Below are 17739 nucleotides of genomic sequence, written 5' to 3' on the forward strand. Positions count from 1 at the left end.
ATGGGGATGCAGGGGCAGAAGAGCTCCGAGATGTGGTGCAGCAGCAGCAGACGGTTACGCAGGCCGAGGATGCAGATCTCATTCAGGTGGTTGTATTCCATGGGGATCTGACAGATTGCATGCAGAGAAAAAAAAACACACACACAAACACACAGGCACACACACAACATGCGCGCGCGCACACACACACACACGCACGCAAACACACACACACACACACGCACGCACGCACGCACACGCACACGCACACACAAAGTTGATCAAAGACACATACACACACACACCAGATGCAGGTATTAGCATCAGACAGAATCATCAAACGAGAACAAATAGATTTAAATGACATACTGATGCAAGGGGTCTGATGAATAAATGTCTTTAATCACCTGAATCTCTTTAAGTAATTGCCATTGCACAAATTACAAGATCATTATAAAATAGATGCATCTAGCCTAGGTAGAAAGTTGAACTCTTATTTCCCCATCAATATAATTTTTCACATCAGTTCATCAAGATGCCTACCTTGGTGGTCTATACTCTAAGAAATATCCATATACAAAAAAGATCTGCAAACCTTTTTCTTTGTCAGACCAAATTAGATGCATCATCACAATATGCAATTATAAAATCCATCAATAGGTAACTGTACTGGTGAGAGACGTGTCATGTTTGAGCAGGGCTGAGTAATGCATATCCATACAAATGAATGGGGAGGTTAAGCATCGCATAACTACAGGGAGATGGATGGCTGTGTTAGGATTTCAGACATGCATGACATTACAATTAGCAGACACTTTACTTAAAGGGGTATGCCACTATTTTAGGGCTTAATACAGTTAAAATCGTTGGCCAGGGTATCATGCTACAATGCTACACGGATCCATTGACTTTCACTAGCTTAGCCACATATTACCTCTTTTAACTTGTCTTAAAGCAAGACAATGCTTAACTTGAAAAATAAGACACTTTACCACCTTTATAAACCCCAGCCAACGATTTTAACTGTATAAAGCCATACCCCTTAAACTCCAAAGCGACTTTTCTTTAGTTAGGTAGAGGGTATTGGTGACAGTCTCTGGAGCAATGTGGGGATATAGGTGAGTCAGGGGCATTTCGGCCATTACATTCTGTTTAGAGTGCGATTTCAACCTATAATACTATGATCCCTTAACCCTCTAGCTACCATAACGGCCGTGAACGTCCGGCTGGATCTGTACCAGAATGGCCGCGGCCGGCCGGAATATTTTCATATGAAAATACGGCTGAACGGCTGTCATCATGCAGTTTTTCCAGCTTTAAAACACTTTAGCTCAATATTACAGACCCTCCTCGATATACTTTCAGTATAAAAACTATATGTTTATATATATTATCTTTCAGTATTTTAGATTTTATTACGAGATGCGCCGCTTTATGCGATTTGGCAATCTGCCGTCAATTCAAATGACGGCCGTCCGAGATTGGATGGCTATAAACACAACCATTCTGTTTCTACAACCAATATACACTAAATATGAAAACTTCCAACCCTCTTCGATCTATTTTCATGGTCAACAGCACATGTTTATGACTATTTAGGCTATTTTTAGATCATGTTGTAGTCGGTGATGCCTGGCGCGTCTTACCTGTGCCAAATTGGGAGGGGAAACTTCCTTACAGCTCCATTCATGTCCTGTCTGCTATCGCGGACACTTCTACGGTTATCCTTACACGTCTTTGGCATGGTTTAGTTCAAACATTATTAGCTAGTGTAGTCCATTACAGTTATACCGCTTGAAACCGCTTGAAAACAGGACTTTTGGGTGAACGACATTGTTGTCGTCACATGATCATTGTTCAACTTTGACCCTGGATGGATGGATGGATAGACGGAAGGATAGATAGATAGATGGATAGAGAGATCGATAGATAGATAGATAGGCTTAAATATATAGATATAGATAGATAGGCCTAGATAATATCGGATTTTATCACATTTTTATCATTTAATCCACATCAAAGGCACTCTATGGGAATACTGAACAATTAATTATCCATAAATAATATACCATTTGAAAGTGTGTTTTCTCTACTTTAATATGAAAGAAACTTGTAATTGACACTTTTCATGTCTTTTCAAGTTATTTGACATTATTTAAAATATGACCAAAATGTCAATTTTTCCTGAGAATTCTTTGTAGAATTCCGGCCTATTCAAAAAAAATTCTGGTAGCTAGAGGGTTAAATCAGGGGTGGGGAACGTTTTTCAAGGGGCAAATTCAATTTGTTTATAAAATCCGTGTCGTTATATGAACACAAACTAGGATTTCTCCCTGCACTTTATGCCTAAATTGAAGACGCCCACCTTTACAACAGACCCGACTTTCACTAGGTCCCCTGAAAATATGATTGAATTGTAATGCAAATACTCCACGTGAAACTGCATAACATTAGAATTACTGCATATCGGTGGCTGGATAAGACGGCCTCACGGGCCATAGGTTCCCCATCCAACTCCTTAATTAACAATTAGGTCACACAGACACCACATGCATGAATAGTCTCTTCTGCTTCACCTGTGCAGGTAGTTTCCCGGCGTTGGTGGGCTTGCTGGTGGACCAGGCCAGGGTGTGTGCGGAGCCACAGGCCACACGGTTGATCTTCTTGCCCTGCAGCGCAGCCACCAGCCGCGGCCTCTGGATGGCGTTAGTGGTCCCGTCACCCAGTTGGCCCTCGTCATTGTCCCCCCACGTGTACACCTCTCCTGCACACACGAACACACACACACACACACGCACGCACACGCGCACGCACCCACGCGCACAGACCCACGCGCACAGACCCACGCGCACAGACCCACGCGCACACAGACACACACATTTACAGTAGGTTCATGTGTTGTGTACAGAAGTTCAACGTCCTTGCTAACTACAAAACTGGACAAGTTTCGAGTTTTCATAAACAAGATTCACGCAGCTTAATATCAATGAATGAGGCATAGTCAAAACCTTTTTCCAACATTGCACAACTTGAAATTCGATTTTACTTCTCTGTATTTAAATACAAATGTTTTACTTAAAGCTACAGTAAGTACTGTTTACTTAGCAAAAGTGCAGCCAGACATCGACTGGGGTGTCAATAGACAGACTTCTGCTGAGAGCGTTTGGTGCAGTGTTTGGCTATCGACTAGAATATCCCCCCCGTTGTGTAGTACAGCATAGTGCGAGGGGGCAATGCAGGATAAAAGCAGTCAAGCAGCACAATGCAGCAGCACAAGTACAAGCAATGCAGTACGATGCCTGGAAGGGAAACAAGCCGGAGGGGCGAGTGACGGGACAGGACCGAGGCGGCCTTGCGTACCTTCCTCCGTGCAGCAGACGCAGTGCAGGGAGCCCGTCGCTATGGCAATGACCTTCCTGCCCTGTAGGCCCTGCACCTGGCGTGGCCGCCGCACGTGGTCATCTGAGCCGTGACCCAGCCGGTGGTAGTCCCCTTTACCCCTGGACGCACAGACAAGTGGAGAGATGAGTAAATGGAAACACAAACACACACAATTTCACTACTTCTATTTTTATATCTAGACATATTGATTATAGCAAAATTTTACTTTTAAAGGAGACTACATAAATAGCACTTAAATAGCACTACAAGGATCTGCTCACCGACTGTACACACACACACACACACACACACACACACACGCACACAAACACGCACACACACACGCACACACACACGCACACACACACACACACACACACACACACACACAGACACACAGACACACAGACAGTTTAGGCCCAGCCAGCTGCCCAATAGAGTTTAGGCAGCTGCAGTAGACTAGAGGAGGGCAGGGCAGCTGCTGCACTGTGCTGTACTGTACTGTACTGTACTCACCAGGTGTAGACGGCTCCAGACTTGGTGAGAGCCACCGAGAACTGAGAACCACACTCCACCTTAGTCACTCCCAGCCCCGTCAGAGAATCAATCTGAGAGAGAGAGAGAGAGAGAGAGAGAGAGAGAGAGAGAGAGAGAGAGAGAGAGAGAGAGAGAGAGAGAGAGAGAGAGAGAGAGAGAGAGAGAGAGAGAGAGAGAACAGAGGGACGGAGAGAGAGAAAGGAAGAGTGATATTAAGTGAATGTGATAAAGAGGAACAGAGACAGGGGATGTGGGACAATCAAAGAACAAGAAAGACGTTGCTGACAAAGGAATGATAGACAAAGTGGGCTGACATGACCCTCTTTTCACCCGGTGGAGAAGAAAAGAACTGGAAAGATAAAAGGTAAAGAGAATATGAGAGCAATAATGAGGCAACAGGGAGAAAACGATGAGGAGAGCAGGTCTGACGCACTAGACCTGGCAAACAGACTCCTGCTCCTGCTCGCCTCTAAAGGATGGAAGAGCAAGGAGAGAGGAAAAGACGGGACAGGAGATGACACAGCCCAGCATGGGTACCTTACAGCCATCGTGTAAAGACGTGGAAACACAAACACAAAGTAGACGTACAGAAAAAATCAATATTCAAGGACAAGAGGAGAGAGGACAAGAGGAGACGTGAGAATAACAAGAGGACACAACACACACACACACACACTCTTCATGGATACATTGCAGCCATCATTTTGGAGGAGAGGAGATAAAAACAGGAGGACACTAAACACTCCCATGCGTTCACATACACAAACTCATCTTTATGGGCAAATGCACTGTAGACATCACACACACACACAGACACAGACACAGACACAGACACAGACACAGACACAGACACACACACACACACACACACACACACACACACACACACACACACACACACACACACACACACACACACACACACACACACACACACACACACACACACACACACACACACACGAGGATAGGGGAGAAGAGAGGAAGAAAGGAGGACAGGACACACAAACACACGGACCACATACCTTCATGGGCACTTTGCAGCCGTCGCTGCCACCACGTCCCAGTTTGCCATAGTCCCCGTCCCCCCAGGACCACACCATGTCATCGTCCGTCAGGCACAGCGTCTGGGCGTCCCCACTGCCACACGCCACGTCTATCACACGGTGGCCTTGTAGAGCGTCCACCTGCACAGCACACACACACATTCACACACACACACAGTTTAGCATTATGTTGTTCTATTATAACACGAGTAAGTGGGAATGCCACAAAACGACAGGAATGAAAGGCTGTGGTGGGGTGTGTGTGTGTGTGTGTATGTGTGTGTGTGTGTGTGTGTGTGTGTGTCTGAGTATGGCTGTGTGTCTGAACCCTAGTTCCCCTGCTATCCAGAGGCAGTTTGAAAAGGCCAATGCAAAAGCAGCAAATGCCACAACCTCCTCCCTGCTAACGAGGCTGCAGGGACCGGATAGTGACACCTGTGTACACAAGCATCACGCGCACGCACGCGCGCACGCATTCACGCACGCACGCATTCACGCACGCACGCACAGCTCTTCAGGGAACATAAACTGTGTGAATTATGCTGCTGTGGAACACAAGCAAGACTCTACAGACCAGTATGAGTGAGCATTTGTCCGCTTATGATGCATGTAAGAGGGGGGAAATGAGACTCGAATGTTGAAAAGAGGCATATATATTAGTGTAAAATCATCCTGTAAATTACATTTGAGCATTAAGGAATCATTCCACTCGATCAAGGTTGCGATTATAAAAGTGAACTCTTAAAGTACTTGTATGATGTTCATGTACATCTGAAAGTTTTGATTTATGGATAGCTTGATATTGAGAGCTCTCTGTCTATTTACAGACAATCCATGTTATGAGGGAGGATTCTCACCCACAGGTTCACAGACGCAAAAAAAACAGTGCAGGATTTATTTGTAGGTTCTCACATACCCATACAGAAAAAGATTGGCAAGGTCTCACACAAACACACACGCACCAGTTTTGATTTGAGCTGGCACAGTCTCACACAGACACACACACACGCACCAGTTTTGGTTTGAGCTGGTCCTCGCTGTCTCCGTGGCCCAGGCGTCCGTAGCGGCCCTTGCCCCAGGTGTAGAGCTCTCCGCTGGCCGTGATGCAGGCACTGTGGGCCCCTCCGGCCGCGATGTCCACCACCTCCACCCCCCGCAGAGACTCGATCACACGCGGACGATCACACGGACTACACCACAGGCAGATGGAGCGAGAGAGAGATGGAGAGAGAGAGAGAGGGGGCGAGGGAGGGAGAGAGAGCGAGAGAGAGAGCGAGAGAGAGAGCAAGAGAGCGAGAGAGAGCAAGAGAGCGAGAGAGAGAGACAGAGACAGAGAGAGAGAGAGGAGGGGGCAGATGGAGAAAGGCAGAGAAGAGGGAGGGAGCGAGGAGGAGGGCGAGAGAGAGAGGGAGACAGAGAGATACAGAGACGGAGAAAGAGACAGAGAGATAAAGAGAGGGAGGTGGGGTTGGAGGAAATGAGGGAGAGAGACAAAACAGAGGAGGGCAGCCCAAACAAAGGCGATGAGATGAGACAGGGTGGAAAGGAAGGGAACAGACAAGAGGAGTAGGAGGGGGGAAGGGAGAGGATGCGAAGAGTGTGGGCGGTAGGAAGAAAGGGGGCATGAGGTTTGGTTATTTCCATCACAACACACGCAGTACTATATCCATGGATGAAGAAATCATTTGGAAATCATACAGCTTGCTTGGTGATAACAACATGGGCAATGCTTTTTTTGTGATCAAATGTTTATTAAATTTTATATTCCAATGGTTACAACAAATAGTGCAGAATTACCAAAAACACAGTTGAGTAAGCAAGTAGGATCCCACCCCACCACCCCCCTCCCCTCTCAAATCCCCACCTGCTACAAATCCCTCCACCAATCCCCTAAAAAAAAACCCACACACATCAGCACCAGAAGGTTGCTTGATAGTACAAACAAAACAACAATAACAATAAAAATAAAAACAAAATCAAAAACAAAAACAACCAAAGAAAAATAACCATAGGCACACCCGCCAAGTTGTGCCAATGGGATATACATAACCAACAACAAAGAAAAACATACAAGACAAAGACATACAAAATACAAGGGAGAGATTCATAATAATCTGGAATAAGTACGGCAATTAGACAGTACAGATAAATCATCTAATAATTTGCTTCAGAGAGTCAGCTACAAGAAGCCAGCTGTTTAGAGTCTTTTCAGTAGCTCCATGAACCCGAGCTGTTGATAGTTCTAAATATACCACATCCAAAAACGACAGAATCCACTGTCTGATGCTGAGCACTTGGGGGGGTTTCCACCGTAAAACAATCATTTTTTTAGCAGCTGTCAGGCCAGCTAATACAATGCGCTTCTTCAACCTATCAATATTCAATTCAGACAGGTCATTCAGTAACAACACTGGCACATCAACTGGTACCGTCACTGATAGTAAATTAGAAAGTGTGGCTGCAACCCTAGACCAAAACTGAGCCACCGGTGGGCAATCCCATATCATATGGAGGAAAGTTCCAGGTACATTTTGTGTACAGAGAGAACATAAGGGAGAGTCTCTTAAACCCATGGCATGTAGCTTGCGAGGTGTGAGATAGGTTCGGTGTATGAAATTAAAATGGATCAATTGATGATTGGGATTACGAGAAGCCTCTTTAATGTTGTCCCAAACATCCTCCCACTCAAATTCGGTATCCAAATTAGGATAGTCAGACCGCCACACTCTATCTAATGGTAGTTCTGTATAAGAAGACTCAAGGATACATTTATATAGTGAAGTTACCAAACCCTTAGTTTTGTTTTGTACAGTGATCCTCCTATATAGGGGGTGGACAGGAAGGGGTTGTTGCCAAGGAACACCATAAGCCTTGAGGGCTGACCTGATCTGCAAATAAAAGAAAAAGGATGAACCTGGTAGGTTGAAGGCATTTTTTAGTTCTTGAAAGGACCGCAGAGCAGCATCATTAAAGAGGTCCCTCACATAATGAATGCCAGTATTTCTCCAATAAGAAGAGGAGATAGGTCTTCCACCAATCAGAAAGCCATTGTTGTTGAAGAGAGGGGAAAAAGTGTGCCATTTGAAGGACATTTTACACTCAGATTCCACTAGACGCCATGTACGAAGAACATTGGATACTATAGGGCCAAAGCGTAAAGAAGCTTGTTTGTTAGAGATGTTGGAAAAAAGTGCATCTTCCAGACTCAATGGTTTCACTATATTGTTTTCTAAATCACGCCAAGATACAGGTGTATCTGCATCACGCCAAACCAAAAGTGGGCGAAGGACAAAAGACCAAAAATAATACTTGAAATTGGGGACTGCTAAACCACCATCCTCCCTATTCCTTTGTAAAGTGGAAAGTTTAAGACGTGGGCGCTTTTTATTCCAAATGAACTTGGAAATATCAGAATGAAGAGTTTTCCAATAAGTTGTAGGCGGGCATAAGGGTACCATAGAACTAATAAAATTAATTCTCGGTAAAATATTCATTTTAACCATGGCAATACGTGCTTGAAGAGAAGAAGGGAGAGAGATCCATCTGTCCATATCAGATTTAATATTTTTATATATTTCAGAAAAATTGTGAGATGTGATACGGCTCAACGACGGGAAAATTTGGACGCCAAGGTATTGGAAGTGTTGGACCACAGGGATATCAGTGGGAAAAGGCAGCTCTCTCGCAGCATTGTTGAGGGGCAATAATGCTGATTTGGACCAGTTAATCTTAAATCCAGAAAGAGCACCAAACTGGTCACAGGCTACTAAAAGGTTAGGTATAGATTGCATTGGATTTTCCATAAAGAGTAGTATGTCATCTGCAAATAAAGAAACTTTATGATAACTATTGTGGATGGAGATAGGTTCAATGGTGGCTGTCTGTCTGATCATCTGCGCTAGAGGTTCAAGGGACAGGGCAAAAAGCGACGGACTCAAGGGGCAGCCTTGACGAGATGACCTGGAGATAGGGAATGGTGTAGAATAAATATGTCCAGTCAACACTTGCGCTGTAGGGTTAGAGTACAAGACCTGGACCATATGAATGAAATTAGTACCAAAACCCATATGCTCCAAAACAGACCATAGGAAGGTCCATTCTGTGCGGTCAAAGGCCTTCATTGCATCTAAAGACAACACGGCCACAGGTGTTTCCAAACTAGACGCAGCATCAATTACATGTAGAAGCCGCCTAACATTGTCTGAAGCCAGTCTGGACTTAATAAATCCAGTCTGATCACAATGGATTAGGAAAGGCATGTATTGTTGAATACGTCTGGCAAGTAGTTTAGCATATATTTTGAGATCTGAGTTTAATAAACTAAGAGGTCTGTAGCTAGCACAGTCTGTAGGGTCCTTATCTTTCTTCAACAGCAATGATATTAATGCAGTATTAACGTCTCGAGAGAAAGAACCACTTTCAATTGAAGCTGTAATCATCTCCAGAAGCAAAGGGCCTAACATTCCCCAGAATGTCAAATAGAATTCAGGAGGTATCCCATCTGTCCCTGGGGATTTGTTCGTTTGCATGGAGGCAACTGCTTCCTGTAATTCGTCGAGTGTTAAGGGCTGGTCAAGCCTCAAAGCATCTTCTGTAGCTAATTGTGGTAAATCAAGTTGCCTGAGAAAGTCCTTACATTTCTCCTGGTCTGATTGAACCTCTGATTTATATAAACTGGAATAAAAATCCTGAAATGCCTGATTTATATGTTTAGGGTTTGTAGTAATGTTGCCACTTGCTGATTTAATAGCTGGAATGTCCGCAAAGCGGTCGTTTGACCTGATTCTCATTGCTAGTAAATGACTAGGCCTTGAACCATGAAAATAATATCGTTGCCTGGTTCTGTGTATCAAGAATTCAGATTGTTGTTTCAAAATATTGTTTATTTCTTTGTTAAGAATAAAATGCTGGGTGTCCACCTGCTCAGAGTAATTATTTTGCAAAATGATATTAAGCTTAGATAATTCTGTTTCTAGTGATTGCAGTTTAGTAGACTTAGCTTTTCGCAAATTGGAGCTGAATCTTATAGAATTACTTCTGATAAATCCCTTCACAGCATCCCATAAAATTCTAGAATCTTGAACTGACCCAATATTGAAGGAAAGGAATTCCTCTAACTCAATGATAAATTGGGTTTTGTATTCCTCATTCCTCAACAATGAGGAATTAAAGCGCCACCTTGTGGCCCTCTTCGTCATGGAGCTAAGAGTAGTATGACATAAGACCCCTTTGTGGTCAGACAGGGCAACAGGAAGTAATACTGCAGAATTTACCGTTTCAAATAGTTGTGGGGAAGAAAAAAGAAAATCAATTCTTGACGAGGTTTTATGTCTGTATGAAAAAAATGAGAAGTCCTTAAGAGCAGGGTTAATCGATCGCCATATGTCTATAAGACTTAAATTTGACACTAGAGCTTGTAGGGCAGCAGTAGCTTGCGTTTGGTCCCCAGAAGCATTTGGGTGAGAACGGTCAAAATGTGTATCTAAAATAGCATTCATGTATGCCCCAACCAATATATAACAATTATTCAATTCTAGCATTTTTTGCATTAAGCTTATCATATTTGTTAGGAGCATACACAGACATGAGAGCAATTGTCTTTCCATATAAATCTACTTTAACCATTACTACTCTACCCTCCCCATCTGCCCACATGTCCAACACTTTGAATGGGAGACTGCGTCTCGCCACCACTGCCACCCCTCTAGTCTTTGTGTGGTATGATGAGGAAGCAACAACGTGATAGAATTTATTTGCTAAGCGTTTGGAGTCTTTTTCAAGTAAATGAGTCTCCTGTAATAGTGCAATATCAATTTTCTTGCGACGAAGCATCGCCAAAACACTTGTACGCTTATGTGGAATATTCAGACCATCACAATTCCACACAAAAATCGTCAGCTCACCAACATGGGCAATGCTGACACCTAAAGGTCACACGTGGAACTGCATCAGAATTCTCAAGTGAATTCAGCTGTGAATTGACTTGCTTTCTCCTACAGTTATAGGAATGAAGCCAGTGTATATGGCCAGCCTTTTGGCTCTTAGGATTGATGTGCAGGGCAGTCTAATACTGGGTAAGCCCATCGCTCCCATCAGTCCCTCCACTAAATTGAATACGCCCTGGCATGGATGGCATGCGTAGATGTGTGTGTATGCCAGTGTTTGTGTGAGAGTGAGTATGACTGAGTGTGTACATACATGTGACAATATGAATACGTGTGTGTGAGTGATAGTGAAAGTAAGGATATATGAGGCTATATATACGAGTGTGTATGTGTGCAAGGATATGTGTATATGTGTGTGAGGATATGCGTGTGTGTGTGTGAGGATATGCGTGTGTGTGTGTGTGTGTGTGTGTGTGTGTGTGTGTGTGTGTGTGTGTGTGTGTGTGTGTGTGAGAGAGTGAGAGTGAAAGAGAGAAAGAGAAAGAGAGAAAGAGAAAGAGAAAGGGGGGGGGGTTATGACCGTGTACATGTGCGAGGACATGTGCACGTGTACAGTATATGCGCGTGTGTGTGTGTGTGCGTGTGTGGATATGTGTATATGCACGTGTGTGTATGTGTGTGTGTGTGCGTCGGTGCCCACCTCCTGTTGCCGTGGCCCAGCTTGCCGTCCTCCGCCTCCCCCCAGGAGTACACCTCCCCCTCGGAGGAGAGCGCCAGGCAGTGCTTGCCCCCCGAGTTGACCGCCACCTTGCGGATGAAGACGTGCTGGATGGACTCCAGCAGCGTGGGCGTGGAGACCGACTCCGTGCCCCCGATACCCAGGCGGCCCCCCGCACCATAGCCTGTAGCATACAGCTGGAGAGTGGACAGAGAGGAGAGAGGAGATGGGGAAGGAAATAACTAACTTTACTATACAGGAGATATACGCCTTGGGGGCGTAATGGTGGACTCATTAGAGTATGTAATATTGAGATGTTCATTTTCGAAAATGTGATCTTGTGAATATTAAAAATGAATAAATTGATAAATAAACAAATTAACTAGTATTACTGATAACAATATTACCGGTACTACTGATAGTAATATAACCAATAATACAGGTCGGTCGGACCAAAATAGAGAAAGGCTTGCAGCCAAAGATGTATTTTTTTATTTGTAGTTTAAAGGGTTTAAAATGTGATCTTGTGAATATTAAAAATGAATAAATTGATAAATAAACAAATTAACTAGTATTACTGATAACAATATTACTACTGATAGTAATATAACCAATAATACAGGTCGGTCGGACCAAAATAGAGAAAGGCTTGCAGCCAAAGATGTATTTTTTTTATTTGTAGTTTAATGCAGTGCAAATTATTGCCGGTAGTTCAAAATGGCAGACATGGACAAGATCTAGTGTCACCTCCCCTGACCCAGCCAAATGCACTTAAAAATGCACACATACTTCAGTACATATAAAAACACAAAATGCACTGCCAAACATGCAGTCAACCAGAAATAAAAAGTCACTCAAATAGACAGAATGACCTACGGCAGAGGCAAGAGGACAAAAAGCTTAATTTTGTCACGCAACCCTCTAAATATGCATGCATGGACTGACATGTACACAGATTCAGAAACCCAGGGGATTGCTGACAGATTCCAACTATGTGTCCTTCCTTAAGGCATTTAAACTGACTTAAGTATCATCTACAATATTTAGACATGAAATGTCATTGGGGAGTGCACTGAAATGTGTACTGTATGTTGAACCAACACATGCAAAATATCTGTGTGTGTGGGTGTGCCAATAAGCATGTATGGTGATGTATATGCGTGTGTGCGTTCGCACATGCCTGTTCTCATAGGTACATCTTACGTCTACTGCAGAGGTTCTCAAACTTTTTTGGTCTGGGGATCCCCTTGTGCCTGTGTGTCTCTGTGTGTGTGTTCACGTCCTGGTATATACAATATAGATGCATGTACTATACACATGCATTGTCCCATCATGCATTGCCCACCTTGCCGTCGGCGGTGACTGCGAAGAGCGTCTGCTCGCCCCCGATGAGCTGCACGGGCCGCAAGGTGGCCAGCGCCTCCGTTGGGGTGGGCACCTTCACCTTCGCCCCCTCGATGCCCCCCAGCTGCCCGCGGTGGTTGTGGCCCCAGCCGTAGATGGTGCCACTGCCCCCCGCCGAGAGCGTCCAGTCATCTGGCCGCCTATGGGTGGGTGGGCGTGTGGAGAGGGTGGTGGTGGTGGAGGGTGGTACAGGGGGCATCATGTGGTGAGGGCGGATCATTCATATACAACAGAGTCAACATAACATGCATCTTTTGACATTCACTATACATGGCAAGGCATGGGTCATCATGCACATCAACACGACCATGAGTGTAAAATGGCAATACGCTACAGTACCACCTTGTGGTTGTGATATGCGAAACTTGGCGGAGTACAGCTAATCATGCATATCAACACATCTATGAGTGTAAAATGGCAATCTACCACGGTGCCACGTTGGGGTAGTGGGAATGAAATTTGGCAGGGTATGGCTAATGATGCCAATGAACACACCCAAAAGTGTCAAGTGGCAATCAGAATCTGTGACGGCGCCAGCTTGAGGTAGAGGTTACGAAGCTTGGAGGGGTACAAACGGCTCATCATGAATATGATAAACCCAAAAGTGTACAATAGCAATCGGCTACATCTCCACCATGTGGTAGTGAGCAGGCTTATGTGTTTTACATGGTTGGTATTAGGGCTGGGTGGTATACCGTTAAAAAAACGTGATAATGGTTTTCACCTACACAAGGTTCAGTTTTTGATGAGTTTTTTTTCCCCAAAAAAGTGATTATAATAGAAATGGAGATTAATTAAAATTCAGGATTTTATCTAATTTTTAAATTTAATTTCAGCCTTTTCTTCAGAAACATTGAGATGTGGGCCAAAATCGGCGCTTATGGAAAAAAAATCGTGCAGAGAACCGTAATATTAATTTTCATCAAGAAAACCGTGATACGCATTTTTTCCAGAACAGCCCAGCCCTAGTTGGCATATACTGTACTTTCACCTTCATGCATGAACCTACACAGTGTGTACTGTATCTAAAACCATGGGGAACGTATAGTAGAACGCATCGTTTGGTTAGGGGTGGTTCACTAACACAGTGGCATTGAAGGGGCGTGTAGCGTAAGCTTGTTTACACACTTTACCCTATATTCAGTGACAGCAAGTTTCCAGCCTTCAATCACGTGGTGACTGTGTGCCTCATCAACACAATCACATTAGCGGAGGATGAGGTGTGGTTATGATATACCATCAACACAATCACAGAAAGGGGGTGGGGTGTGAACAGAACAGCCAACAAAGGGGGGTATATGGGTCAGTTGTCCTGGGCCCAAGAAGGGGGTTGGGGTGCAGAATTAGATCCTCATTACATTACATAGTGGGTATTGAGGGGGGCCTTGACAAGACTTTGTCCTGGGTCCCACCAAAGCTGCCAGAGGCCCTGGGCATTAGCATGTTTATACTGTATTTTAGCTTCAATGACGGCAGCCTTCAACCTTCAGCTGTCAGACTGGGTATGTCATGGGAACGCTGAACTAATTTGCAGCTAACTAAAGGTTGGTGAAAAAAAATGAAAAACTGGCCAAACGTGGGAAGAGAGGAGAGCAGAGGGACATTCAAAGCCAGTAAGATTGGGGAAGTCATGTGGATGTTGTGATGTACTGTACCATCAACACAGCATGACGGAGAAGAGGATTTAAGCATGACTGCACATCCTACCATAGCCCCCTAGTTACAACCACCTTCAACTGTCAAAGTAGGCATGTCATACCAAGGCTTAACTTTTGAAGAGTTGGGAAACTGGGCAAGAGTGGGAAGAGGAGAGCTGTGGGATATTCACATAATTGCCAACAAAGAAGAGATCTCTACCGAGGAGGGCAGCACATACACATGCTCATCAGTTAACAGCAATGGTCAAGCCGTCAGCTATGTAGGAAACGAGAAACATACTTCTGACATTCCAAGGAAGATTATTAGGCCTTGTCAAACAGACAGTTTTAATGTTTATACTATGCACACATTACTTTGTAAAGACAAAACGGAACTAGAGATAAACAGCAATTTCAATTTCCGACCTGTTCATCCACTGCACCAGCTGCTCGTCCTGCTCCCTCTTGAACATGTCGTGGCTCTCATGCAGGCTGTTCATGCTCTCATGGTCCGCCATCAGCTCACGGATCTTCTTGGCCACCTAGTGGTGTTGTAAAGTACGGCATGGTAAATCATGAATCACAGAAGTACCTTCATACTATGAAACAAGGGAAACAATAGAGCCATATAGTAACATACACTATACTATACTATACATCTCATTGCAGTTACTTTCCACAACCGCCGGCCATGGGTGAAGCACTGGTATAGATCAAGAGCAAATAGTGTCTTACTTGATTGAATTATAAAATGAAAGCGATTCTGTCCCTATTGTGCATAAACTGTTACCAGAATGGCAATGACCAAGTCGTAATATATTACTAAAGGCTGTGTGCACCGTCGTAGTGGTGTAGCACTATAACGTTTTTTTCGGCGAATATTACGGTGTTCCACTGGTAGAAAAGCGTGCGTTAAGGGGCTACGCCTTAAATATAGCTATTCCTCTTCAGTACCTCCTCCAGGAAGGCTCGGGGCAGAGGGGTCCTCTTGTCCAGGGCCACGGCCACTCGGGAGGCTGTGCAGTAGCGGCGGAACCAGGCCCACTTATGGGTCTCAGCACAGCACGGCAACGTGTCCAACTCCAGATCACACGCCAGGGCCACCAGCACCTACACACGCACACACAGTTAGAAAATTCAAGAGCACTCTATAGAAAAAAAAAACATTACAAGCCCATACCCATTTTATGGCACACGCGCATAGAAAATGGGCACAATCGTGGGCCCCTGTAGTCTAAATCATTGCATGTAAAATCTCTAATTTCACTCATGTACTTTTAGCATTTATATGCATGCGACAAATAAAAGTACTTGTAATACATTAACACGGTTCACCATAACACAGAGCATTCAAAGAGGCTCACCTTGAAGAAGGGGCTGTGGAGCAACTGTTTCCCTCCTCTGACGACGGGGTCCTCATACTCGTACTGCCTCTGCAGCGCTTCGGGAAGGCCCTTCACCAGGGCGGCAAGAGCACTGCCCGTAAAACTCTGTCAGAAGAAAAAAAGGAGGAATAGTCAGCACTATATCAGTTACAGGATTAAAACAATTAAATGAGTTTATATACACTTCCCGGCTGGAAAATGCAAACATTTTCGACTACATTTGAACAAAAAAATCCTGGTGTCATCAAATATTTCTGCAAAAAACACCCAAGATCCCGTGAATCTATCCAGTCTGCATCTCTGTTTGTCTATCACACTTTTGGCTCAAGGTTAAAGAGTTGGGATCAAAGCACAGAATCAAAGTCGGCAGCACCAGTGAAGTTCTCCAAAAAGCTTTTCATCAGGCCATTTAGCCCATTTTAGGCATTCTTTCCCCATTTTTGTGTTAAGCCTGATGAAAGACTTCCCAGAACACCATGATGAATAGCTTTTAGCCGAAAAGCAGAAATGTCACAGTGCAGACTTTGATTTTGCACTATTATTCTGCACTTTCTTTTGGTCCAGCAACCAGATGACATATGGCAAACGCACACACTTTTGGCCAACACAGTTGATGAGGACTTTTTTCGCTGTTCTTTCATTTCCAACCTTTACCCTGAGCATCAAGGGAGCATCATCATTAGCACAACAGACTTAGTGGGTAAATTGTGACTGCATCTGGTGATCTTTAAGTCACCGCAGGATGCTAAGTGCTAGCCAAAGTATATCTTTGGAAACTCCATAGACACAGGGACTAAACTCTTAACTACATGTGCATCTTTCTGGTGTGTACATCGGTGTGAATGTTGGAGGCTGAGAGGGGAGTGAGATGGGAGTGAGAGGGGATTGAGAGGGGAGAGAGAGAGGGGAGAGAGAGAGGGGAGAGAGAGAGGGGAGAGAGAGAGGGGAGAGAGAGAAGAGTGACGGGAGAGTGAGGGGCGAGTGAGGGGCGATTGATAGGAGAGCGAAGGGAGTGAGAGGGGAGTCAGAGGAAGGAGTGAGGGGGGAGTAAGGGGGGAGTGAGAGGAGAGTGACAGGAGAGCAAGGGGCGACTGAGAGGAGAGTGAGGAGAATGAGAGAGGGATGAGAGGGGAGGGAGAGCGAGGAGTTAGAGGGGGTTGAGGCTCACCATGGGCCGTGCCTCTCCCTCGCTGTCCCCCAGTAGTCTGTTGATGTTGATGGACTGGCCGTACTCCGTGGTCAGCAGCTTGCGGAGCCTCTGCAGAGCCCACATCCTGTGGCCAGCGGCTAAAGAGACAGATGAAGACATGAGCACACAGGCTACCCAGAAAAAAATAACTCGCCAGCTTTTCTACATAACCTGATAATGTTTTGGTTGTGAGTTAAATGTAATTCCAAAAAAGTGTTTTTGAGATTGAGAATGCCTACTTTTGAAAAAAAAAAAATACACAGGCCCCCACACCTGCTCATGTGCAACATGCTATCAAGAATTGCACATGTGTACAGTAATCTGCTTTGAAGACCCAAAAGGCAGCAATTAAATATTTATACAATAGACACCCAACTTAACCTTGCTTTCAATGGTCACATGACAATTTTGCACATCACATCACATGCTTCAACACTTCACAACAAAATTGCAAACAACTTTATTCTTCACGCTTCTACTCGTTTCGTCAGCTGGACCTCGTTAGAGAAAACAACCTAAAAGATCTGGGTGGGAAATGGACCCATATTCGCAGAGCAATAAACTTAACTGAAATACAC

The 17739-nt window shown here is 44.5% G+C and overlaps 1 protein-coding gene across 5 annotated transcripts in view; it reads right to left on the bottom strand.

The window, feature by feature from the left end:
• herc2 (HECT and RLD domain containing E3 ubiquitin protein ligase 2) overlaps positions 1 to 17739 on the bottom strand; it is a 124218-nt gene that overhangs the window by 19633 nt on the left and 86846 nt on the right. For all 5 annotated transcript variants that reach the window (XM_063201519.1, XM_063201517.1, XM_063201516.1 and 2 more), the window contains 12 exons: positions 17141 to 17259; positions 15952 to 16077; positions 15542 to 15697; positions 15014 to 15129; positions 12892 to 13090; positions 11529 to 11743; positions 5956 to 6133; positions 4923 to 5084; positions 3877 to 3968; positions 3340 to 3479; positions 2556 to 2743; positions 1 to 107 (listed from right to left, as the gene is read on the bottom strand). The exon at positions 1 to 107 is cut by the window's left edge and continues 91 nt beyond it. In XM_063201519.1, the coding sequence (XP_063057589.1) occupies positions 1 to 107; positions 2556 to 2743; positions 3340 to 3479; positions 3877 to 3968; positions 4923 to 5084; positions 5956 to 6133; positions 11529 to 11743; positions 12892 to 13090; positions 15014 to 15129; positions 15542 to 15697; positions 15952 to 16077; positions 17141 to 17259 (1798 nt within the window). The remainder of the gene's footprint in view (positions 108 to 2555; positions 2744 to 3339; positions 3480 to 3876; positions 3969 to 4922; positions 5085 to 5955; positions 6134 to 11528; positions 11744 to 12891; positions 13091 to 15013; positions 15130 to 15541; positions 15698 to 15951; positions 16078 to 17140; positions 17260 to 17739) is intronic.

Source organism: Engraulis encrasicolus, chromosome 6 (genome assembly GCF_034702125.1).
Source record: "Engraulis encrasicolus isolate BLACKSEA-1 chromosome 6, IST_EnEncr_1.0, whole genome shotgun sequence".
In the NCBI taxonomy this organism is placed as follows: domain Eukaryota; kingdom Metazoa; phylum Chordata; class Actinopteri; order Clupeiformes; family Engraulidae; genus Engraulis; species Engraulis encrasicolus.